The 27679-nt window shown below is 35.5% G+C and overlaps 1 protein-coding gene across 1 annotated transcript; it reads left to right on the top strand.

The window, feature by feature from the left end:
* The first annotated feature begins 23410 nt into the window (after window positions 1-23410).
* LOC108465390 (E3 ubiquitin-protein ligase ATL6-like) lies at window positions 23411-24748 on the top strand. Its single transcript, XM_053022914.1, has 2 exons — window positions 23411-24470; window positions 24571-24748. The coding sequence occupies exons 1-2, from the start codon at window positions 23686-23688 to the stop codon at window positions 24746-24748; spliced, it is 963 nt and encodes a 320-aa protein (XP_052878874.1). The 5' UTR covers window positions 23411-23685.
* The last annotated feature ends 2931 nt before the right edge of the window (window positions 24749-27679 follow it).

Here is a 27679-nt window from a genome sequence, read left to right as displayed (position 1 = left end):
GATCACAAAAGTCTCAAATATTTGATGACTCAAAGAGATTTAATCTGCAACAAAGGCGTTGGCTTGAGTTGTTGAAAGATTATGAGCTTGTCATTGATTATCACCCGGGAAAGGCTAATGTGGTTGCAGACGCCTTAAGCCAAAAATCACTATTTGCTTTACGAGCGATGAACGTACACTTGTCTGTTCTACCCGACAATGTGTTAGTAGCTGAATTAAAGGCCAAACCATTATTGATTCATCAAATTTGTGAAGCTTAGAAAGTCGACGATGAATTGGTTGCAAAACGGGCTGAATGTGTTCCGAATATGGAATTCAATTTCAAATTGATGATGACGATTGTTTGAGGTTCGAAGTCGGTTGTGTTCTAAGAAATTCGAACTCATTTCGATGATTCGAACGAAGCTCATTGTAGCCGAATGTCAATTCACCCGGGAGTACAAAATGTATAATGATCCGAGATGCCGCTTTGGTGGCATGGTATGAAACTAGACATTTCGATTTTGTCTCAAGTGCTTAGTATGTCGCAAGTGAAGGCGAACATCAAGTGCCTACCGCTTTACTTCAACCGATCATGATACCGAATGGAAATGGGATCGAGTCACGATGGATTTCGATCGGGTTGCCGATGATCGATGAGGTAAGAAGGATGCGATTTGGGTTGTTGTGGATAGACTGACTAAGTCGGCTCACTTTATTCCCGTACGCACGGATTTTTCATTGGATAAACTAGCTGAATTGTATGTTTCTCAGATTGTGAGATTACACGGGGTACCGATTTCTATTGTGTTGGATAGAGATCCGAGATTCACCTCGCGATTTTGGAAGAAATTGCAAGAAGCTTTGGGTACCAAGCTGCATTTTAGCACCGCTTTTCATCCACAAACCGATGGTCAATCTGAGCGGATAATTCAGATACTTGAGGATATATTGAGATGTTGCATCCTCGAGTTCAGTGGTTCGTGGGAGCGGTATTTACCTTTGATTGAATTCTCTTACAACAATATTTTTCAATCAAGTATTAAGATGGCACCTTACGAGGCCTTGTACGGGTGTAAATGCCGTACCCTATTGTTTTGGACCGAGCTCGGTGAAAGTAAAATTTTCGGAGTGGATTTGATTAAAGATGCTGAATGTAAAGTAAGAATAATTTGTGAAAGTCCGAAGGCAAGATCGATCGTCAAGTCGTATGCGGATTTAAACGAAGAGATATTGAGTATCGTGGGAGACAAAGTGTTTCTTAAGGTCTCACCTTGGAAAAGATACTCGATTTGGCCGTAAGGGCAAGTTGAGTCCGAGATTCATTGGGCCGCATTGAAATCTCCGAACGAGTTGGTCCGAGCTTATGATAGATTGATTTTGCCCCTGAACTTGAAAAGATTCACGACGTCCTTCATGTTTCGATGCTTCGACGTTTATAGATCTGATTCGTCACACGTGATTAATCCATCAGAAGTTGAAATTCAATCCGACTTGAGCTATGAAGAAGAACCGATTCGTATCCTAGCTCGTGAAGTGAAAGAGTTGCGAAACAAAAGGGTTCCGTTAGTAAAAGTATTATGGCTCAAACACGGAATCAAAGAAGCTACTTGAGAAACCGAGAACTCTATGAAAGAACGATACCCAAACCTATTTACCGGTACGATTTTCGGGGACGAAAATTTCTTAAATGGGGGAGAGTTGTGACAGCCCTAAAGTGACCCTAGTCAGAAAGCGATTTTGGGACCGCTAAACCAAGTCACCAAATTATTTGAATGTGATATTTATGGTCTAAAATATGTGAATATGAATGTGCGAAAATTTTAAGCTTCGATTTAGTTAATTGCATGTGAATGTAGTACATAGGACTTGTGTGACACTTTTGAAATGTGATAGGCTAATCTACAAGGATCTAATAGTGCATGTAATCAAAAGGGAGGACTTGCATGTCAATTTTCCCCCCAATATGTAGTGGCCGCCATGAGCATGGGTGGACAAAATGTTATGATAAAAAACATGTCATAGACATGTTAGGTTAATGCATTATGTAAGGAATAATAAAATAAAGAGCATGGGCAATAAAGTATTAGTGTTAGTAGGATGAGAAAAAAAAAGAATGTGTGTGATTGTTCCCCCATTGCCGTGAGTTGAAGGAAAGAAAACAAAAAAAGTGTTCATCCTTGAACATCTTTGGCCGAAAATTTTAAGGAGAAAGGAAGAAGAAAGGTCAAGAGGTTCGGCCATGCATGTAACTAGGCTAAGGTATGTTTGATGTTGTGCCATGAGATTCATGCATGTTTTAGTTGTTAGCTTGAGTTCTAGCTAGCCCATGGTTCAAATCTTTGCTATGTCATGGAGATGGTATTTGGCTAAGGTGGATTGGTGTTGATGTCATTTACATGCTAAAAATGAAGCTTTGTAATGATGCATGTGATGGTGGATTGATGACTCTTGAATCTTCTTTTTAGCATTTTTGAGTGAGATATTAAGTTCTTTGTTTAACCATGACCAAAATTGAAATGGTATGGTGTTGTGATGCATTCGGCCATGGTAGAAAGTAGAGGAGAAATATGGTTGTTATTCACGTTATTTGGATGAGAAATGGTAGTAAGGTGAAGAGTAAATGTTAATGTTTGATTTACTAGTGTGTATATGTGTATTAGCCGAGTTTTGAATTTGAAACAAAATGGTATGTAGTCAATACAAGCAACCATATTTTTAGGAAGTATTAAGCATATAATCGGCCTCAACCTAGACATGTATATTCGGCCACATGAAATAGATTTGTGTTGTATGTGTTCGGTTAGAGGCAAGCATATTGATGCTTTTATCTTGGCTTAGATAATCGGCTAAAAGAGAGTGTGGGCTAAAATGTTGAGTTTGATTCATGATTCCATATATATGTGACTCTAATGCCTAATGTATATATGGGCTAAGTACCTTGAGGTTTTCTTTTGATGTTCAAATGAATTGTGTTAAATTGCTTAATGTGATTAAAAATGCGCATGACCATTGTGTATTTGAGCTAAAGGGTGGCCATATGACCTATTAAACTCCTTGTCATATTCGGCCATAAGCTAGCATAATGAGACTTTAATAAGTTAAATTTGTTTGAATTAGCTTAAGAGCTTAGAGGACCACAGTTGGATAAGGGAAAGGAAAAAGTTATCGAATAGCCGCCGAAATTGTTCGACCACATCCGAGGTAAGTTTTCGAGTAATGGAACTTAGATTATGATTTGATTAGATCATGCTCTTTGTATGTGGCTATTGAGCCGAAATTGCAAGTGTGATAAGTGTCTTGTGTTTGAGCTTTGGAAATGAAAATGAAATACGGATGTGTCATTATTTATTGATAAATGTGCATGGTTATTCGAATGATGTCCGGGCTAAGTCCCGAAGGCTTTGTGCTAAGTGACTATATCCGGACTAAGATCCGAAGGCATTTGTGCAAGTTACTAATTAGGGCTAAGCTCAAGGCATTGGTGCGAAGTTACTAAATCCGGGTTAAGTCCCGAAGGCATTTGTGCGAGTTACTATAACCGGGCTATGTCCCAAGGCATTTGAACGAGTAGCTATATCCGGTTAAATTCCGAAGGTACATGATTCGGGAATGAGCGATCTTGCTGTAAAAATTTCAGTTAATACGCTTGCAAAATCCCAACAATGAGGTATGTTTCAGATGTGCATTGGAATAGTTGATTCCTTGAATAATATTCGCCAATCGAGTAATGAGCTTCCAGTATTTGGCTAAGATGATCCCTTATGTATGAATATAGGGGTTGGAATGTGAAGTAGGAATGATTTGAGAATATGTATATATGGAATTATCCGTTTAGTTATATGAATGTTATACTTCAGTTGTGCTTAAATTCCTTGCTCAAAACTTACTAAGCATTTAATGATTACTCCGTTTATTTAATTCACTGTTTTATAGATTTTGGTTCTTCAGCTATCGGACTCGGGATTTTTTTGAAGTCGAAGTCGCCCACACTATCAAAGCTCCTTTTGGTATACTTTTGGTTGAACTTTGAAATGGCATGTATAGGACTACCCTTTTGTTGTTGGTCATGTACCCTTCGGTTTTGTGTAAATTTGGATAGCCATGCGAAAATGGCTTAAATATACTTTGATCATAGCATTATAATCGTTTTGTATGTTGTCCGTCGAGAGGTATAGAAATGTTGGTAACGGTTAGCCATGGGAATGGTTATTCATGATCACTTTTGGTATATGTATGACAAACTCTAGTTGATCCAGGATCATGAAATAGGTAAAGTTTACCTTAAAAATAGATGCTGGCAGCAGTAGTGATGTGGATGTGAAAAATCACTAAAAATAGTAGGAATGTAATTAAATAGTGAATAAATTATGTAATCGAACCTTGATGAATTTATTTTCATAGGAAAGTAACGAAACGTTCATATGAACAGTATATTATGAGATGTTAAAGTTTTGGTGAGACAGGGCCAGAACGGTTTCTGGATCCCCTGATCTGACTTTGGAAATTCATTATAAATTAACCAGAGACATTTAGAAGTCATGCCATATATGTATAGATTCCTTTTTGAGTCTAGTTTCTATAGAAACAAACGGAATCAGTATTGAAGCCCTGTACAGGGAGATATCCAAATCGTAATGCATGAAGATCAGTGTAGTCGCACCCTGTAACAGGGGAGACTTTAACTAATAAACTGTACTAATTAGCCCGACCAAAAATTCTAGAAAACAATCTGTAGATGTACATATGAGTCTAGTTGCAGGGAAAAATTACAAAACTGATTTTCGAGTTTTGGAGCTCAAGATATGATTTTTAAGGTGACAGTGATGCAGTTAGCCAACTGCCTGGAAATTTTTAAAATGGACTGTGAAAGTAAATGAATTAAGTCGGTTAGCACCTCGTGTTCGACTCCGGCAACGGTCTCGGGTACGGGGTGTTACATTATCCCTCAAGCCCCTACCTTGTTTTAAGCCAATTGCAGACCTCATTGAACCTCAAACTGTTATAGTAAAATATAACAAATTTAATGGTGAACTAGATAGGAAGTAGCAAATAAAATGAAACAGCATACCTCTTCCTTTAGAAGATTATCAAGTTCCTTTGGATTAACAACTTCAAGCCCTTCATATCCCAATAAACTATTCAAATAGGAAATTGGAATCAAGCTCCTTTGGGTGACATAAAGGCTTAATATGAAACTAGTAGCTTGTGTGAAACTAACTGTTAAAAAAATAAAAATCTGTTTGCATTCATAAATAACATTTTTTTTTTATTTTTTAAGACATAAACCTTGCTATTATGTTGTATAAAACTATTTCGTTAGACATAAAGGCTTAAAGGTGAAATCAATAAACTGTTATAAAAATAAAATGTTAAAAAAATATTGTTAAAAACTGTTAAAAAATAAAAATTGTTTCCTTAGACATAAAGGCTTAATATGAAACTAGTAGCTAGGATCGAGTGACAGAAGTTTTGAGAATTCAAGAGAAGGTCACGGCGAGACGAGCCGTTTATTATTACGATAGGTGTCAAGTGGAAGTGCAGTGATGTATGCAGCTGAGGCATCTAAACAGACCGGTAGACTTGAACCTTGTTCCTACATGACCCGATCAATTCGATCAGGCACTCGCCATCTATTTTCATTGTTCAACTCATTGACAACACGAAAAATCCATTGTTCAACTCTTTGACAACATATGAAACTTAGTTTATACTTTTCTTAATTAAAATAGAATTATGTTTGCTTTCATAAATAAGTTGTATGCATAATGCCTAAGTTGTATGGACAAAGGCGACTCTTATTTAAGCATTGCCTTAGGTAATCCCAACCCTTATACAAAGAGTTGGCCAAAGCGTATGTCGACAAGTCTATCCCAACACTTGGGAAAGTCTCAACATAGTGTTGGACAAAAGCGACTCTTATTTGTTCTAGTAAGATTGAAACACCTTATTCTAATCAATATAAAACAAATGGAGTTTAATAAGGTTTAAAAAACCTTTTTCTAAAATAACATAAAAGTATTTTATTTTACCACTATATTTTATTTAAATAAGAATTCGGGTCATTTAATTCTAACAATCTCCACCTTGACACAAATTCTCAATGAACAAGTTCTTCATTACGAACTCTCAACGAACAAGCTCTCCACCTCTTCCATAAAACCCCTTAAGGGTTTAACTTCAACAATGAACAGCAACCAAGTCTAAGCAATGCTCAAACTTGGTTATAGGAAGTGACTTAGTCATCATATCTGCAAGATTTTCATGAGTACTAATTTTGCTCACAATAATATCACGAACAAAATGATACCGAACATCAGTATGTTTTGTTCTCTCATGAAACATTTGATCTTTCGTAAGGAAGATTGCACTCTGACTGTCACAAAATAATGTACTGATTTGAAGGTCTACTTTAAGTTCACTAAAGAGTCCCTTCAACCAAATAGCTTCTTTAAAAGCCTCAGTAATCGCCATGTACTCAGCTTCAGTAGTAGACAAAGCGACTGTAGTTTGCAAAGTGGCTTTCCAACTGATTGCACAACCTCCATTGTAAAGACAACCTATGAGAGATCTTCTTCTATCAAGGTCTCCAGCAAAATCAACATCAACATACCTAATAACTCCATCTATAGTTCTTCCAAACTGTAAGCAGACATCAGTAGTACCTCGTAAGTATCTTAAAATCCACTGAACTGCTTTCTAGTGTTCTTTATGAGGATTCAACATATATCTGCTAACTGTACTGGCTGTATATGATAAATCTAGATGTGAAGAAACCATAGCATACATCAGAGATCCCACTGCACTAGAGTATGGAACAGGTGACATATACTCAATCTCATCATTTGATTGTGGAGACAAAGCTGATGAAAATCTGAAGTGGGCTACTAATGGAGTACTAATAGGCTTAGAATTCTGCATATTGAACCTGTAAAGAACTTTCTCAATGTACCCCTTCTGACTTAGGTACAATTTACTTGCTTTTCTATCTCTGAGAATCTCCATACCAAGTATCTTCTTTACTGGTCCCAAATCTTTCATCTCAAATTCTTCACTTAGTTGGGCTTTGACCTTTTTTATCTCTCCTTTATCTTTTGTTGCTATCAACATGTCATCAACATAAAGAAGTAGATACACGAAAGAACCATCACTATTTTCTTAAAGTAAACACAACTGTCAAAACTACTTCTTTTAAAATCATGAGAAGTCATAAAGGAATCAAACCTCTTGTACCACTGTCTTGGTGACTGTTTCAAACCATAAAGGAACTTTTTCAACAAGCAAACATAGTCCTCTTTTTCTAAGACTGTAAAACCCTTTGGTTGTTGCATGTAAATGTCATTCTCAAGTTCTCCATGCAAAAATGCAGTTTTTACATCTAGCTGCTCAAGCTTTAAATCATGTATGGCCACAATACCAAGCAAAGCTCAAATCGAACTATGCTTTACAACTGGGGAGAACACATCTGTGAAGTCCACTCCTAGAATTTGACTATAACCCTTTGCAACAAGCCTTGCTTTATATATGGGTTCTTCAACTCCTGGAGTTCCTTCTTTCTTTTTAAACACCCATTTATAATGAACAGCCTTTTTACCTTTAGGAAGTTTCACAAGATCCCATGTTCTATTTTTGTGAAGTGATTCTATCTCCTCTTACATAGCAAACATCCACTTTTCTGAGTCTTCACAGCTAATTGTCACAGAATAATTAGATGGCTCTCAGTTTGCATCTATATCTTCAACCACATTTAAAGCATAAGCAACTAGATCAACCTCGGCATACTTCTTTGGAGATTTAATTTCTCTTCTAGTTCTATTTTTGGCAATAGAGTATTGTGGTGAAGAAGCAACTCTATTCTCAATTTTTGTACTAGCTTGAGGAGTTGACTCTGTATTAATCTGATGCCCCACCTGTTTTTGATTTTCTTTATTGGAATACTTTTTAAGAGATAAGTTAGGTTGCATAGCAGTTTCATCAAAAATAACATCTCTGCTAATCACAAATTTTCTATTTTAAGGACACCATAACTTATACCCTTTTACACCGACTTTATAACCAAGAAAAACACATTTAATGGATCTCGGTTTCAATTTTCCATTATAAACATGAGTATACACAGGACACCCAAAGATCTTTAAGTTAGAATAATTAGCAGGATTACCAGACTATACCTCTTGTGGAGTCTTTTTCTCAATGGCAACGAATGGAAATCGGTTGATCAAAAAACATGCAGTAGATGTTGCTTCTGCCTAAAACGACTTTGGTAAGTTGGCATTTGACAACATACATCAAACCTTCTCCATGATTGTTCTGTTCATTTGTTCTGCAACACCGTTTTGCTGTGGAGTATGACGAACTGTCAAGTGTCTCATGATCCCTTCTGACTTGCACAGTCTATTAAACTCATCAAAACAGAACTTTAAGCCATTGTCTATGCAAAGGTATTTTATTTGTTTTCCCGTCTGTTTTTTAATCATAATTTCCATGACTTTTCTGGAAAAATCATCAATAAAAGTTAGCATATAATCAGCTCCACCTCTTAAAGGCACTCTGGATGGCCCCCACAGATCAGAATGAATATACTCCAACATTCCCTTCGTGTTATGGATTCCTCTGGTGAATCAAACTCTCTTTTGTTTCCCAAAAACACAATGCTCACAGAACTTCAGTTTGCAAATTCCTTGCCCATCAAAAAGCTCTTTTGCTCAATTCTGCCATGCTATTCTCACTCATATGCCCTAGGCACATATGCCAAAGTTTAGTAAGTTTAGTAATATCATCATCTGACAAGGAAGAGAAAGCGACAACTGCATCACCAGTAATAGTAGAACCTTGCAAAACATATAATTTGGTAGTCTTTCTCTACCCTTTCATCACAACAAGGGAACCTTTGGAAATCTATAAAACTCCACTTTCAGCTGTGTATCTGTACCCTTTTGAATCAAGAGTACTCAACAAAATTAAATTTCTCTTCAATTTTGGAACATGTCGTATGTCACTAAGTGTTCTGACAAATCCATCAAACATCTTAACTTTAATTCTTCCAACACCTGCAATTTTACATGAAGCATTATTTCTCATCAAAACAACACCTTCAGACACTGTTTCGTAAGTTATAAACCAATTCCGATTGGGACTCATGTGGAAGGTGCAGCCTGAATCAAGTATCCACTCCTCGCTCACTTTAAAATTGTTGAAAAAAGCGACTAGAAGTTCACTATCAATGTAGTCTTCTACAACATCAGCTTCATCGAAATTTTCTGGTTGTTTTCCTTTTTGATTCACAGCCTCCCTTTTAATCTTGTTCTGTAGCTTATAGCACTCAGATTTAATGTGTCCTTTCTTGTTGTAGAAGTTACAAGTTTTACCTCTATTTGAATATTTCGATCTACCCTTAGATTTACTGCGAGGATTCTGTTCCTGTGTCCTTCCACGATTATCATCAGCATTCCGATCTTGTCTCCCACTAACAATGAGACCCTCTCCCTGAGAGTCGAGTTTAACCACAAGATGTTTCATCTTATCATACGAGGTCAAAGAATCATAAACCTCATCAACTGTGAGAGACTCGTGGCTATATAAAATCGTGTCTTTAAAGGTTGAATAAGACGGAGGCAACGAATGAAGTAGAATCAACCCTAGATCTTCCTTATCATATTGAACCTCCATGGCCTTCAAGTTTGAGAGAATTTCTTTAAACACTGTTAGATGTTAGTGTACAGACGCACCTTCCTCCAAACGATGAGCATAAAGACGCTGCTTCATATGTAACTTGCTTGTTAGAGTTTTCAACATACATATTTGTTCCAGGCTCTTCCATAATGTAGCGGTGGTCTTCTCCTTCATCACATCCTGTAAAATTTCGTTGGACAAATGTAGATGTAATTGTGTTAACGCCTTTCGATTGTTACGCTTCTTCTCTTCATCTGTTAATGTCGAAGGAATCTTATCTATCCCTAGCAGGGTATCCTCCAGATTCATCTGCACAAGAACTGCTTGCATCTTAATCTGCAACAACACAAATCTGGTGTTGCTATCCAACAACGAAATTTCATACTTCAAGGACACTATTATCGTGATCGAGATGAACTACCCGAAAGCTCTGGTACCAATTTGTGGAAATAAAATAAAATAAAATAAAATAAAGAACACAGATTTTACGTGGAAACCCTTTCGAGAAAAAAACCACGGGTAGAGGAGAAGAAAATTCACTATGTTGAATAATTACAAGAGGAATAGACTATGTCTATTTATAGGCTTGTAAAGCCATATTCTAGTAAGATTGAAACATCTTATTTTAATCAATATAAAATAGATGGAGTTTATAAGGTTTAAAAAACCTTATTCTAAAATAAAATAAAAGAAGTGTAGTTCTATATGAATTTTACTTTCATTTTATTTTACCACTGTATTTTATTTAAATAAGGATTCGGGTCATTTAATTCTAACATTATTTAAGCATTGCCTTAGGCATGCATGTGACAGCCCAAAATTGACCCTAGTCGGAATGTGGTTTCGGGACCACAAAACCGAGGCATAAAAATAATTTAATGCTCATTTGGATGCTTATGATATGTGTTAATTCGTGTGTGACATTTTTGATGTTTGATTTAGAGTTATAAATGTGAATTTCACTAGAAAGGACCTAGTAGAAAACTTTGAAAGTATGATGGGGAAATGTGTGATGACTAATTAAAGCATGCATGCAAAACAATGGCCTTGCATGTCAAATATCCTCTTTTATAGGAGGTGGCCGGCCATGACAAGGGAGTATGGGCTAAACATGTCATGAAACATGTTTTGTTGGTGCATTAGGAGAAACAATAAACAAATAAGTATGGGTAATAAAGAAAAAAAAAAAATGTGTGTGAGTGAACCCCCCATTGTGCAGCATTGAGGAAGAGAAAAGAAAAAAATTGTTCATCCATTTTCATTCTCTCTGACCGAAAATACTAGAGGGAAGGGAGGAATTTTGCTTCATGCTTGGTTTGGAAGAGGATTAGGAAGAGGTTTGGCTATACTTGCATCAAGATTAAGGTATGTTTGAGGTTGTGCCATGAGATTCATGCATGTTTTAGTGGATAGCTTGATGCTCTTGTTAGCCCATGGTTCAAACCTTTGTTATATCATGGGGATGGTATTTGGCCAAGGTGGATTTTGTGTTAATGCCATTGCATGTTAATTATGAAGCTTGCTAATGATATATGTGATGGTGGATTGATGGCTCTTGGACTTTCTTTTTAGTATTTTTGAGTAAGACATTGAGTTCTTTGTTTAATCATGACCAAAATAATGGTAGTTGCTTACATCTTAATATCTATGAGTTCCTTTCTTGGTTCTACCATAGACCCAATGAAGTATATGTTTATTTGGTGTTGTTGGAGATTATGATAGAAGCTAATGAGTGAGAGTTTGATAGATACTATGAGGTTAAACTTCATGAGGTTGTAAGCTTGTAATTTGGATGATGAAATTTATGCTTTGTGAAGGTAAATGGTGTGGAAGGAGCATTCGGCCATGGTAGTAAGATGAAATGCAAAATGTTAGTATTTGCTTTCTAGTGTATAAATTCATATTAGCCGAGTTTTGAATTTGAAATGAAACAAGATATAATCAATACGAGTAACCATACTTGTAGGAAGTATTGAGCATAATTGGCCTCAACATATACATGCATACTCGGCCACATGAGAAGATTAGTGTTGCATGCTTTCGGTTAGAGGCAAGCATATTGATGCCTTTATCTTGGTTACGAAAATCGACTAAAAGGGATGTGAGTTAATATGTTGAGTTGATGCATGATTTCACATGTATGTGACTTTAATGTCTAATGTATAAATATGGGCTAAGTGCCTTGTATTCCTCTTTTCGATGCTCAAATGATTAAGTCAATTTGTTTGTTTAATTAAGCTCAAGAGCCTAGAGGATCAAGTTGGATAAGAGAAGGAAGAAGTGATCGAATAGCCACCAAATCGCTCGACCACATCCGAGGTAAGTTTTAAGCGATTAATCGTTGAGTAAATTCAATCATAATAGGACATAATGAGTTGATTTGATAAGATATGATGTGGCCATGATATGTCTTAAGCCCAAATGGTAAGTTCATAAGTGTTTGGACTTGGAAAGTTAAGAGCAAATTGTAATAAATTGCTTGGACAGCAGCAGTAATGTGATTTTAGAAAATCACTATAAATTGTTGGTGTGGAATTATAGGCTGAATAAAACATGTAATCAAAGCTTAGTTGGTCTAGTTTCTTATAAAAGAGACCGTGGAAGCAAAGGAATTTCCTATAAAGAGATATTTAAAGTTGTGTGGGACAGTGTTGGAATGACTCCGAAATCCCCTGTTCTGTTTTTGAAAAATCATTATAATTTGTACAAAAATGGTTATGAGATAAGATTTATATGCTTAGACTCCTTAATGAGTCTAGTTTCAAATGGAATCAAATAAAACACATTATGAATTCTGTACAATGAAAAATTTGATTCGTAGTGAAGAGTGGTCAGATTGGTCAAATAGTGAAACAGTGGAAACTTTAAGAAAAATCTGGTATTGATTGGCCAAACCTAAAATTCTTAAAATTTTATGGATGAAAGATACATGAGTCTACATTCGGGGAAAATTAACGGCAATTGATTTTGAGTTTTGTAGCTCCAGTTATAAACAATTTAGTGACTGTTGCTCCGGAAAAGAAAACTGCTTGTAGTGAATAGGTGATTTTGTTGTAAACTTTGATGAAATTATTTGAGTTGCTTATGAGCTATTGCTGAAATTGATGTACAAGAAAAATATGAAATATGTATGAGATGTAAATATGTGATACGGCCTAATGGCCAATGTGATGAATGTGAAAGTGTATATATATGTGATAAGGCCTAATGGCCAATGTGATGAATGTGAAAGAGTATATATGTGATAAGGCCTAATGGCCGATGTGATGAATGTGAAGGTGTATATATATGTGATAAGGCCTAATGGCCGATGTGATGAATGTGAAACATATGTGTGATATGTATATGTGGTAAAGCCGAATGGCTAATGTGAAATATATGTGTGATATGTATATGTGGTAAAGCCGAAGGGCTAATGTGAAACATATGTGTGATATGTATATGTGGTAAAGCCGAATGGCTAATGTGAAATATATGTGTGATATGTATGTGTGGTAAAGCCGAATGGCTAATGTGAATGTTGTAACATGTGATTAAATGTACATGAAACTTGAAATATGTTCCGGTGAGACCCGATGACTACGTGTGGAGATTATGTCCGTAAGACCCGATGACTACGTGTGGAGATTATGTCCGGTAAGACTTCGTAGTAAGAATTGCTTATAAATATACGCAATGCGAAAGGTTAAACAGGTATGTACTCCAAGTTTATATATGATGCACACGAGAGCAATCTATGGGACTATTCCTATGATTATGTGACATCGGTTTAGTGTGAGAGGTTATGTGAAATCATACGATATATCTATGTCACATGAGCTCACTTTTATGTGAGAGTTTATCTGCCTATTGTATATGATGAGATGTGCATATTCGGAAAAGGGGATAGTATGCCCGAAGGAAGAGTTAAATAAAAATACGAACAACTATGTTATGATTTGGTTGTTATCTGCTGACACTGCTTAAAACTTACTAAGCATTGTAATGCTTACTCTGCTTACTTTGTTTCCTTTGTTTTATAGATCTCATTGGAAGCTACAGCTCTGGGATCGTCAAGAACTAGTCATACTATCACTACCCACCGCTTGGTACTGCTACGTTTTGGAATATCTTATGGCATGTATGGAATAGACTAGTAGTGAGAGGATATTTTGGTCAATGTATAGGACTACCCTTTTGTTGTGGGTCATGGACCCTTTGGATTTGTATAATTTTAGATAGCCATGCGAAAATGGCTTATAAATGTTTTGAGCATAATGTTATAATCATTCGATATGTATATGCTCATTAAGAGGCATGGAAATGTTTGGCAACGATCAGCCATTAGAATGGTTCATTTTGATTATATTTTGGACTATATATGCAAGAGGGTTAGTTGAGTCATAGAAACTATGTGTTAGATAAAGTCTACCCTAAAAATAGATGCTGGCAGCAGCAGTGATGTGTATGTGAAAAATCACTAAAAATAGTAGAGATGGAATTAATTAGTGAATAAATTATGTAAATGAGCCTTGATGAATCTACTTTCATATGGAAGAAACGAAACGGTCATATGAGTTGTATGTTAATAGATATTTAGGTTTTTGTGAAACAGGGCCAGAACAGTTTTTGGAATCCCTGTTCTGACTTTGGAAATTCATTGTAAATTAACCAGAGATAATTAGGAGTCATGCCATATATGTATAGATTCCTCTTTGAGTGTGGTTTGTATAGAAACAAACGGCATCAGTATTTAAGCCCTGTACATGGAGATATCCCATTCGTAATGCATGAAGGTCAGTGTAGTCAAACCCTGGAATAGGGGAGACTTTAACTAATAAACTGTACTAATTGGCCCAACCAAAATTCTAAGAAAAATATGTAGATGGACATATGAGTCTAGTTTCAGGAAAAATTACGAATCTGATTTTCGAGTTGTGGAACTCAAGTTATGATTTTTAAGGTGACAGTGACGCAGTTAGCCAGTCGCTTGGAAAAATTTTTAATTGATCATGAGAGTAAATGAATTAGTTTGTTAGCACCTCGTGTTCGACTCGAACGGTCTCGTGTAATGGGTGTTACAATTTTATTGGTATCGAGCTACGGTTTAGTCGATTCTAGGGCTAACGAGCGCTACCGAGTCTATTTATACATGCCATAAAGTGATAAAATGATAGTGTGATGATTTTTGACTAGTAAACGGTGGTTGTCAGATTGTAATGAATCTTGATCCCGATCGAGCGGTAGCAAGCTTCGACTATGAGAATTTGCGATATAACTTCACTTAGATATGCCTAAACTATTAAGTTGATCAGTGCACGATCATGTACTCGTATTTGAATTTCGATTCGGATTGAATTAAGGGTATATGTGATTTTTGTATGTGGCTATGGAGTCGGAAGTTGAATGGTCGATAAGCATGTTGTGTTTGTATTCAAGTAATGTAAATGATATACTAATGTGTATTGCTATATGTGTATATGTACATGAGAATTGAGAATGAAATATGGATGTGACGTGATTGTTGATATATGTGTACATGAGCATTTGAATGATACCCGGCTAAGTCCCAAGGCATTTATGCTAGTGAATATATCCTGCTAAGACCAAGGCATTTGTGTGAGTTGTTATACCGGGTTAAGACCAAGGCAATTGTGCTTGTGGTTATATCCGCTAAATTCAAGAGCATTCATGCTAATGATATATCCGGCTAAATTCAAGAGCATTCGTGCTAGTGATGTATCCGGCTAAATTTCAAGAGCATTCGTGCTAGTGATGTATCCGACTAAGTTCAAGAGCATTCGTGCTAGTGATATATCCGGCTAGGTCCCAAGAGCAATCATGCTGGTGACGTATTCGCCTTCGTGCCTAGTAGGCTTCGTGCCGGTAAATTGAGCAAAGTTTAAGTGTTCATTACTATACTAATTCAAATTTATATGAGACGATATGTTTAAAAGTGTACATACGTGATGTTTATAGACTTGGGTAAGTCATTTCAATGTGTAATAACGAATGAATAAGAGCACTATGTGTGTGAATGATTAGAGGCACTGTGTGTGTGTAAATCCTTTAACCGAGCACTATCATGTAGATCGGTCAATGGGCACTAAGTGTGAAGTGGAATTATGTAAGACCTCGTCCGGACGAAGGCATTGATTTGAGATATGTGTAAGACCATGTCCGGGACATGGCATCGGCTCGATATATGAGAATATGTAAGACCATATCTAGGATATGGCATTGTAAGAGCTATATGTGCTTGAATTAGTTGAGCCCTTATAAGTAAGTAGTCGTCAGTTGATAAACGAGACCTACCGCCCTTGGCTAAGTTGATCTTTTGTGTATGAACATAAGGGTTGGTAATGTGAAGTAAGTTTTGAGTAAATAGAGCTTAAATTATGATTTGATTAGATCATGTTTTAAGCAAATCAAATCATGCTCTTGGTGTGTGGCTATTGAGCGAAATTGTAAATATGATAAGTGTCTTGTGTTTGAGCTTTGGTAATGAGAATGTAATAAGAATGTGTATTGATTTGTTGATATATGTGCTTGGTTATTCGAATGGTATCCTGCTAAGTCCCAAGGCTTTTGTGCTAAGTGACTAAATCCGGCTAATTCGAAGGCAATTGTGCGAATCACTATAACCGGACTATGTCCCAAGACAATCGAGCGAGTCGCTATATCCGTTAAACTCAAGGTACGTGATTCGAGATGAGCAATCTTGCTGTAAAATTTCAGTTAATACGCTTGCAAAAATTCCAGCAATGAGGTATGTTCAGATGTGCTGAATGAATTAAATGTTCAGTGTGTGGAAGTTGAATATTGAGATATGATGGAGTTATAAAGGATATTTATTGGGATGTTTGAGTATATGTGTAATTTCGGCCAGGTTACAGCTTATACATGGATGAAAATGTGGGTTACAAATATGTGGGTTGATGATGTGAATTATACATGTTAGTATGTGATTGATATGTGTTTGAAATGCATTTCTGAATTAAATTAAGTGATTATTGCTTATGAAATCAAGAGAATGAGATATATGTGCATACTTGTAGAAATGTTCATGTGTTTGTTTTAAGATAAGAAAAGATTTTTTTGATCGATGCGAAATCAAGAATGAATTACAATTGCTATCGATGAGGAAATGTTCATATGGATGTAATTCAATAAGAGGACGTTATCCTAAACCATGCGTCGGTAAGATTTTCGGGACTAAAATTTCTTAAGTGGGGAGAGTTGTGACAGCCCAAAATTGACCCTAGTCGGAATGTGGTTTTGGGACCACAAAACCAAGGCATAAAAATAATTTAATGCTCATTTTGATGCTTATGATATGTGTTAATTTGTGTGACATTTTTGATGTTTGATTTAGAGTTATAAATGTGAATTTCACTAGAAAGGACCTAGTAGAAAACTTTCAAAGTATGATGGGGAAATGTGTGATGACTAATTAAAGCATGCATGCAAAACAATGGCCTTGCATGTCAAATATCCCACTTTTTATAGGAGGTGGCGGCCATGACAAGGAGTATGGGCTAAACATGTCATGAAACATGTTTTGTTGGTGCATTAGGGAGAAACAATAAACAAATAAGTATGGGTAATAAAGAAAGAAAAAAATGTGTGTGAGTGAACCCCCCGCCATTGTTGTGCATTGAGGAAGAGAAAAGAAAAAATTGTTCATCCATTTTTCATTCTCTCTTGACCGAAAATACTAGAGGGGAAGGGAGGAATTTTGCTTCATGCTTGGTTTGGAAGAGGATTAGGAAGAGGTTTGGCTATACTTGCATCAAGATTAAGGTATGTTTGAGGTTGTGCCATGAGATTCATGCATGTTTTTAGTGGATAGCTTGATGCTCTTGTTAGCCCATGGTTCAAACCTTTGTTATATCATGGGGATGGTATTTGGCCAAGGTGGATTTTGTGTTAATGCCATTGCATGTTAAATATGAAGCTTGCTAATGATATATGTAATGGTGGATTGATGGCTCTTGGACTTTCTTTTAGTATTTTTGAGTAAGACATTGAGTTCTTTGTTTAATCATGACCAAAATAATGGTAGTTGCTTACATCTTAATATCTATGAGTTCCTTTCTTGGTTCTACCATAGACCCACGAAGTATATGTTTATTTGGTGTTGTTGGAGATTATGATAGAAGCTAATGAGTGAGAGTTTGATAGATACTATGAGGTTAAACTTCATGAGGTTGTAAGCTTGTAATTTGGATGATGAAATTTATGCTTTGTGAAGGTAAATGGTGTGGAAGGAGCATTCGGCCATGGTAGTAAGATGAAATGCAAAATGTTAGTATTTGCTTTCTAGTGTATAAATTCATATTAGCCGAGTTTTGAATTTGAAATGAAACGAGATATAATCAATACGAGTAACCATACTTGTAGGAAGTATTGAGCATAATTGGCCTCAACATATACATGCATACTCGGCCACATGAGAAGATTAGTGTTGCATGCTTTGTTAGAGGCAAGCATATTGATGCCTTTATCTTGGTTACGAAAATCGACTAAAAGGGATGTGAGTTAATATGTTGAGTTGATGCATGATTTCACATGTATGTGACTTTAATGTCTAATGTATAAATATGGGCTAAGTGCCTTGTATTCCTCTTTTCGATGCTCAAATGATTAAGTCAATTTGTTTGTTTAATTAAGCTCAAGAGCCTAGAGGATCAAGTTGGATAAGGGAAGGAAGAAGTGATCGAATAGCCGCGAAATCGCTCGACCACATCCGAGGTAAGTTTTAAGCGATTAATCGTTGAGTAAATTCAATCATAATAGGACATAATGAGTTGATTTGATAAGATATGATGTGGCCATGATATGTCTTAAGCCCAAATGGTAAGTTCATAAGTGTTTGGACTTGGAAAGTTAAGAGCAAATTGTAATAAATTGCTTGGACAGCAGCAGTAATGTGATTTTAGAAAATCACTATAAATTGTTGGTGTGGAATTATAGGCTGAATAAAACATGTAATCAAAGCTTAGTTGGTCTAGTTTCTTATAAAAGAGACCGTGGAAGCAAAGGAATTTCCTATAAAGAGATATTTAAAGTTGTGCGGGACAGTGTCGGAATGACTCCGAAATCCCCTGTTCTGTATTTGGAAAATCATTATAATTTGTACAAAAATGGTTATGAGATAAGATTTATATGCTTAGACTCCTTAATGAGTCTAGTTTCAAATGGAATCAAATAAAACACATTATGAATTCTGTACAATGAAAAATTTGATTTGTAGTGAACAGTGGTCAGATTGGTCAAACAGTGAAACAGGGGAAACTTTAAGAAAAATCTGGTATTGATTGGCCAAACCTAAAATTCTGAAAATTTTATGGATGAAAGATACATGAGTCTACATTCGGGGAAAATTAACGGCAATTGATTTTGAGTTTTGTAGTTCCAGTTATAAACAATTTAGTGACTGTTGCTCAGGAAAAGAAAACTGCTTGTAGTGAATAGGTGATTTTGTTGTAAACTTTGATGGAATTATTTGAGTTGCTTATGAGCTATTGCTGAAATTGATGTACAAGAAAAATATGAAATATGTATGAGATGTATATATGTGATACGGCCTAATGGCCAATGTGATGAATGTGAAAGTGTATATACATGTGATAAGGCCTAATGGCCAATGCGATGAATGTGAAAGTGTATATACATGTGCTAAGGCCTAATGGCCAATGTGATGAATGTGAAAGAGTATATATGTGATAAGGCCTAATGGCCGATGTGATGAATGTGAAGGTGTATATATATGTGATAAGGCCTAATGGCCGATGTGATGAATGTGAAACATATGTGTGATATGTATATGTGGTAAAGCCGAATGGCTAATGTGAAATATATGTGTGATATGTATATGTGGTAAAGCCGAAGGGCTAATGTGAAACATATGTGTGATATGTATATGTGGTAAAGCCGAATGGCTAATGTGAAATATATGTGTGATATGTATGTGTGGTAAAGCCGAATGGCTAATGTGAATGTTGTAACATGTGATTAAATGTACATGAAACTTGGAAATATGTTCCGGGTGAGACCCAATGACTACGTGTGGAGATTATGTCCGGGTAAGACCCGATGACTACGTGTGGAGATTATGTCCGGTAAGACTTCGTAATAAGAATTGCTTATAAATATACGCAATGCGAAAGGTTAAACAGTATGTACTCCAAGTTTATATATGATGCACACGAGAGCAATCTATGGGACTATTCCTATGATTATGTGACATCGGTTTAGTGTGAGAGGTTATGTGAAATCATACGATATATCTATGTCACATGAGCTCACTTTTATGTGAGAGTTTATCCGCCTATTGTATATGATGAGATGTGCATATTCGAAAAGGGATAGTATGCCCGAAGGAAGAGTGAAATAAAAATACGAACAACTATGTTATGATTTGGTTGTTATCTGTTGACACTGCTTAAAACTTACTAAGCATTGTAATGCTTACTCTGCTTACTTTGTTTCCTCCGCTTTTATAGATCTCATTGGAAGCTACAGCTCGAGGATCGTCAAGAACTAGTCACACTATCACTACCCACCGCTTGGTACTGCTACGTTTTGGAATATCTTATGGCATGTATGGAATAGACTAGTAGTGAGAGGATATTTTGGTCAATGTATAGGACTACCCTTTTGTTGTGGGTCATGGACCCTTTGGATTTGTATAATTTTAGATAGCCATGCGAAAATGGCTTATAAATGTTTTGAGCATAATGTTATAATCATTCGATATGTATATGCTCATTAAGAGGCATGGAAATGTTTGGCAACGATCAGCCATTAGAATGGTTCATTTTGATTATATTTTGGACTATATATGCAAGAGGGTTAGTTGAGTCATAGAAACTATGTGTTAGATAAAGTCTACCCTAAAAATAAATGCTGGCAGCAGCAGTGATGTGGATGTGAAAAACCACTAAAAATAGTAGAGATGGAATTAATTAGTGAATAAATTATGTAAATAAGCCTTGATGAATCTACTTTCATATGGAAGAAACGAAACGGTCATATGAGTTGTATGTTAAGAGATATTTAGGTTTTTATGAAACAGGGTCAGAACGGTTTCTGGAATCCCTGTTCCGACTTTGGAAATTCATTGCAAATTAACCAGAGATAATTAGGAGTCATGCCATATATGTATAGATTCCTCTTTGAGTGTAGTTTGTATAGAAACAAACGGCATCAGTATTTAAGCCCTGTACATGGAGATATCCCATTCGTAATGCATGAAGGTCAGTGTAGTCGAACCCTAAAATAGGGGAGACTTTAACTAATAAACTGTACTAATTGGCCCGACCAAAAATTCTAAGAAAAAATATGTAGATGGACATATGAGTCTAGTTTCAGGGAAAAATTACGAATCTGATTTTCGAGTTGTGGAACTCAAGTTATGATTTTTAAGGTGACAGTGACGCAGTTAGCCAGTCGTCTGGAAAAATTTTTAATTGGATTGCGAGAGTAAATGAATTAGTCGGTTAGCACCTCGTGTTTGACTCCGGTAATGGTCTCGGGTACGGGGTGTTACAATGCATATCTCAACCCTTCAACAAAGAGTTTGCCAAAGCGTATTTCGGTAAATCTATCCCAACACTTAAGAAAGTGTCGGCCCAAAAGTGTCGGCCCAAAAGTGTCGGCATAGTGTTGGAAAAAGCTGACTCTTATTTAAGTGTTGCCCTAGGTATGCATATCCCAACCCTTATACAAATGGTTGGCCAAAGCGTATATTGGCAAGTCTATCCCAACACTTAGGAAAGTGTCGGCCCAAAAGTGTCGGACAAAGCCAACCCTTATTTAAGCGTTGCCTTAGGCATGCATATCCCAACCTTTATACAAAAAGTTGGCCAAAGCATATGTCAGCAAGTGTATCCCAACATTTAAGAAAGTGTCGCCCCAAAAGTGTCTGTCCTAAGATTGTTTTGTTATAATAATTTTAGTGAAAAATAGTACCTAAATTTTAATTGTTGTACTAATTTTGGTTCAAATCGTTAGTTCCTTAAAAGCTCTCTAAATCATTCAGTGTGGCCTCTAACAGTTTTATTTAAATAAAAATATAAATTCAATATTAATAGAAATAAAATAAACTAAATATTTTCCCCCCTCTATCTCCTCTCCGACGTTTCATCGCCTTCTTCCCCCTCGTAACTGCCCACCCTCACAGCTGTTCTCACACCAAGCTCTCATCGCCCCACCACCTCCAGGCACCACTTAACTCCTCCAGACCAGCACCACGCAAATGACGAAAGCTCATATAGCTGCCATTCCTGGCAATGGCATTAATTTCCATTAACCGTTGCTGGAGATGATGAGTAACTTTTTTTATTTAAGCCTCAGTTATAGCATTTTCTGTACTTTTATCATATACAAGGCATATTTTTCTTTTTTTTAGATTTTTATATATAGTTGGTGAAATTTTAAATATTAAAAATGAATTTAAAAGTTAATCCGACATATCTGTTTAACTTGTCATCCTCAACATTCGGAGTACATTTCCATGGAACCATTACATCATTTCAAAGCACTACCAAACAAAAATATCCTTATAATGACGAAAAAACCATAAATTAGAACTTTTTTTTTTTTGTTAATTTTCAAGTGCTATTAATTTGTATTTTGCCTTTTTGGCTTTCGGTTAAAAAAAATATCAAAGAAACCAAAGGAATCATAAGCCGCCAATTTTTTTTTTTTTTTTTGGTAACAATCATACGCCACTTTGTTTGTTTAAGAAAAAAGAAACCAGATTTGACTTATTCCATAAACAATGGATTTATTCGGTTGAAAAACAAAGGCATCTTCAAAACTTGTAATCTAAACACTAAGTTAACCCAAGTGCGTTTATACCATGATCTAAAACCCCAATTTTGACTTCTTAACTGAAATTAAACGATAATCATAAAATTTTGGAATAAATTCTAATGTCACATCAATTAGGAAAAGCCAAAAAAGAAAAAATGCAATTTACATTTTAGAACCAATACATCATAACAAAAAATAAAATAAAAAAACTCACTTTCATCTTATTAATAAATTGTCCTTTCACAGAAAAAAATTGTGAACTAGTTAGTTTTGGAAATAATTTTAAGATGTTTTTATTTTGGTTATTTAAAATGAAATTATTATATTTTGGTTACTTAATTCTTAAGTTTTTTTTTAATCATTTAAAATATATTATCTTTTAAGTATTAATTAGGTAAAAAATTAAAATTAAAATAAAAAGTGATAAAATTAAAATAATATATAAAAATTGTCAAATTGTATTTATTCATCTTATTTTTGAAAATCTTAATTTTTTAATATTAAAATTTAAATTTTAAAACATTAAAATCAATTAAATAAATTATTGAAAATTTTAATCCCTTGATAGTGTCACCTAATTTGTTACTTGAACAAAAAAATCTATTTTAAGTGATCAAAATGAAAACGACCCAAATGTTAGATGACTAAAATAAAAATATAATCATAATATGTTATGTATAATTAATCGACATTAAAATTTAACGCTTGAGTGGTTAAAATAAAATCCCTTAAAAATTGAACAACTAACTAGAGTTTAAAAAAATAATAATAAATTTTATCCTACCCTTCATCCTTTTTCATATTCATTTCATGTAGTCATTTTCAACCTTTGTTTTCATGTTATTATAACAATGAGAATTTCTCGGATTTTTTTAGTAGTAGAACTCAGTGAGCGAGTAAATTGAAAATTTTAAAAATGTATTATAAACCAAAAACTAATTAAAAGTATGCTAACCTGGGTTTTAGCTTTTCTTTTTTGTGGAACAAAGTGATAGAAATCGAGCCAATGCCATTAAATGACGTCAGCCTCCCCCGGTATCTTTACTTCCGCCCACTGCAATTGGGAAATTCCTTATCTTTAACCTTAGTTTTATTGTTCCTTCTTTAATCTTTGTTTTGTTTCTTTATATTTTTAGCTCAAACCCGAAATTTCAGACAAATAAATAAATAATGTGTTTCAAGTGACTAACGTTTCTATTACCTTCTCTAAAAATTTTGATTCCACTGTCCCTGATGTTTAATCTCAGCCGTTCGATTTTCTTGTACTTACTAACCGTCGTCGTAGTGACGGCACAGTCGACAGCTCCACCACCAAGGGGAGACTCGTACCGTCTTTACAGTCATTTCGACCCCACGATGGCCATCGTCGTTATGGTCCTCGTCGGCGCTTTCTTCTTCGTCTGGATCCTCTCCATTTACATCCGTCATTACGACGAATCTTACCCGATCGCCCCCGCCGCTGCAGCTTCCTCTGCTCAAAGGTTCCGGCCAAGCGGTCTTTATCCGGAGGTGATCGAGAATTTCCCCGTTTTTTTATATTCCCATGTTAAGAACCTTAAAATTGGTAAACGGGCGCTGGAATGCGCGGTTTGTTTGAGTGAGTTCGAAGACGATGAAGCGCTGCGTGTAATTCCGAAATGCTGTCACGTGTTTCATCTTGATTGTATCGACGCTTGGTTGGCTTACCACGTGACCTGTCCTGTTTGTCGAGCTAAGCTCAGCCCCGATTCCGATGACATAGCTCTACCGGTAGAGTTAGGCTCCGACACCACTGAGTCGGACAACAACAACACCGAGTCGAGTCATCCGACAAGACAACGAATTGAGCAGCAAAATGAGTTGGTCATTCATGTCGACGAGGAAACGAGACCGAGAGAGAAAATAACGGGGAAGTTTACACGTTCTCACTCGACGGGTCACTCAATGATTCAACCTGGGGAGAACACGGAAAGGTTTCCGTTAAGGTTTGCGGAGGAATTCAGGAAGCAAATTGCGAAAAGGGGGGTTGAAGCGGGCAAGTAGTTACGACGTCGTATTGGAAAGGGAAGGTAGTTGGAAGAAGGGAGGAGAAGGAAGTAGGAGGGGGAAAAGTAACATAGACCGTTGGGTGTTTTCAAGGACACCGCCGTTTGTTTCGAAGACGGGTCCGCTTAAGTCTCCGAAAGGTGGCGGTGGAGATTGGGACGATGGGTCCCATTCATGGAGAGGATTAACGTCCGTTGAAGAGAAGCTATATTGTCTCAACTTGAAAGCTGAGCTAGGTGAAAAAGGTTCCTCGCCTCGGCCTTCCATCTAATTGTAAATTTGTAGTTATAGGACTGTATTTTAGGGATAGTGATATTCATAAATATATATTAGTGGTAGATCGTCACCTTGATTGTTTCTCGATTCAAATTTGGAATTGGAATGGGGAACTATTAAAGAAATATAAGGTCAAATTCTGTAAGTAACCTATGTGCTATATATTTAGTGTGAATTTAGTCCTTTTTACTTCAATTTAATTTTTCTAATTCTATGTGTTTCATTTATTTAATTTTAAAAATTTTAAATACCATTTAATATATTTAATTTTTTTTACTTGCATGGAGCGATGTTTAAAACTATTGTTATATACTGTTGACACGGATTCGAACTGTGTTATCCCTATTCTCTCCTCTAATATTGATAAAAATATTTTAAAACTCCCATCATAAATATATTAATTAATGAGAAGATATTTCATACAATATTAGTAGAGTTTTTAAAATATTAAAAATAAATATAAAAACAAAGAGATGATAATTTTTTAAAATTATTTGTGAAATAAAAAGAAATTATATTGCTATTGTACCAATAATTAACCTTTAATTAATTATCCTTAATTTATTAATATGTATTACGAGGAAAGAAAACTAGTGTGTGATTACAACAAAATATTATATATTTATCGCTTAATACTTTGACCAAAAAAATTTGAGTTAATTGTACCATACATTTTCAAATTACAAGTTTTATTTTAAATTAATCTTTAAAATTTTAAAAATTTTAATTACATGTTTAAATTTTTATTTTTATATTAATAAGGTCTTTTATTATAAAAATTATTAATTTAACTGTTAAATGATATGTCAAATATGTGATATAGTTTAAAATGAAGAGTTTACAAAAATAAATATTGTGAAAATGGATACTATAAAAATATTAGTTTTGAGGCTTTCAAAACTTTCAAAAACTTTACCACTCACCTTTTTTTTTTTTTACTTTCTTTTTAATTTTACTTTTAAAAATTACGCGACAATTTTAATTTTTCTTTAAATTTTATTTTAAATTATATCATATAAAATTTGACATGTCATTTACTAATTTTAATAATTAAAAACTTAATTGATATAATATCAATAATTCAAAAATATAATTACAACCTTTTAAAGTTTAACAATAAATTTAAAATAAATTTCAAGAAAATGTCTAATGCAATTAAGTGTAAAAGTTAATAAACCATTTGTAAATGTCAAAACAACTCCACTACTCAATCTCTAAATTCTCCAATTCAATATTAGAATTGTAACACCCCTTACCCGTATTTGATGTCGGAACAGGGTACGAGACATTACCGAACTTAAACACAAGCAAACATATATTTTTGAGCCATGAATTTTTGTCCAAATTAAAACTTTTTGCATTCCATAATAAAATGCCTAATACGAGCCTACGAGACCCAAAACATGCATTGGAAGTGGTTCGGGACTAACCCAAGAACTTTAGAAAATTTTGCAACACTTAGAAAAATTTTCACTAAACAGGGGTCACACGCCCATGTGTATATAGGACACGCCCGTGTGGGTAGGTCGTATGGTCACACACGCCCATGTCTCTAACCCGTGTAACTCTCTGTTTGTCACCCAATAACGAATTAAAGATACACGGCCAGGTCACACGCCCATGTGCTAGGCGGTGTGGTCGATTTAAAATTTATGATTTTTCATTAAATAGGTGCAGACTTCACACACCCGGGACACATGCTCATGTCCAAGGCCGTGACCCTCGCACAGTTGAGACACACGACTGTGTTTTTGCCCGTTTACTCAATATTGGGCATTCTGTTTTGCAAAAATTAAGGTGCAGGGGACACACGTCCTGAACACATGCCCATGGGGCAGACTGTGTGTTACACACGGCCTAGACACACGCCCGTGTGTCTACCCGTGTGGACAAAAATAAGGCTATTTACCAAGCTTTTTTGCCACCCTTTTATGCACACACCTACACAACATAACATAGCACTAATGTGACATCCCAAAATTGACCATAGTCGGGAAGTGGTTTCGGGACCGCTAAACCGAGTCACCGACATGTTCGAACGTAATATTTATTGTCTAGAATATGTGAAAATGCATGTGTGAATTTTGAATTCTTTGATTTAGTTAATTTGATTGTGAATTGAAAGAAAAGGACTCATGTGAAAGGATTTAAATAGATGTGGCTAATTTTAGGAGATTAATAAAAGGATGAAGTAAAATAAATGGACTTGCATGTCAAATAGCCCATTCCTAAGGGTAGTGGCCGCCATGTCAAGAGTGATGGGCAAGGGAAAACATGTTTCAAACATGTTTAGCTAATGGATTATGCTTGAAAGAATAAAGAAATGAAATTGAAATAGGATATGATGAAAACAAAAGAAAAAAAAGTGTTCATTCTCTCATTTTCTCCTTGCTTGGCGAATATACTAAGAAGAAAGGGGGAAAAGCTTGAGAAAATCAGCCATGGAGCTTACTAGACTAAGGTGTTTTGATACAAGAAGGTATGTTTTATGCCACTCTTGAAAATGCATGCATGATTTGGAGGATTGGTTCAAAATTTTCCTTGAATCTCAAATCGAAACTAAGTTGTTAGGTGAGTTAAATTTCGCCATGCATGTTGTTTTCCTTGGTGAGTGTTTTGATGTTGTTGTGATGAAAGCATGGAGATGAGTGAGTTCGAATGTTTAACAAAAGGAAATTTTGTGCCATTGAGTTCTTGTTGTTATGTGTGTGTGCATGAGTATTCGCCATGCTATAGAATTTATGTTGCAAAATGATTAATGCTTAATGAGATGTATAATAGTACTTGTGAATGAGCTTGAGAGTATTTAAACAATTAGACATGAAAAGGGTGGTAATGAGGCTGAAAAATTGTTGGATGGTTAATTGGGTAAGGAATGAAGCATTCGCCATATGGGGTATAAATGGGCATAGGTGTTAAATACTTT

This window comes from Gossypium arboreum, chromosome 12 (assembly GCF_025698485.1).
Source record: "Gossypium arboreum isolate Shixiya-1 chromosome 12, ASM2569848v2, whole genome shotgun sequence".
NCBI classification, from domain to species: domain Eukaryota; kingdom Viridiplantae; phylum Streptophyta; class Magnoliopsida; order Malvales; family Malvaceae; genus Gossypium; species Gossypium arboreum.
This window is presented reverse-complemented; position numbering and strand designations above follow the sequence as displayed.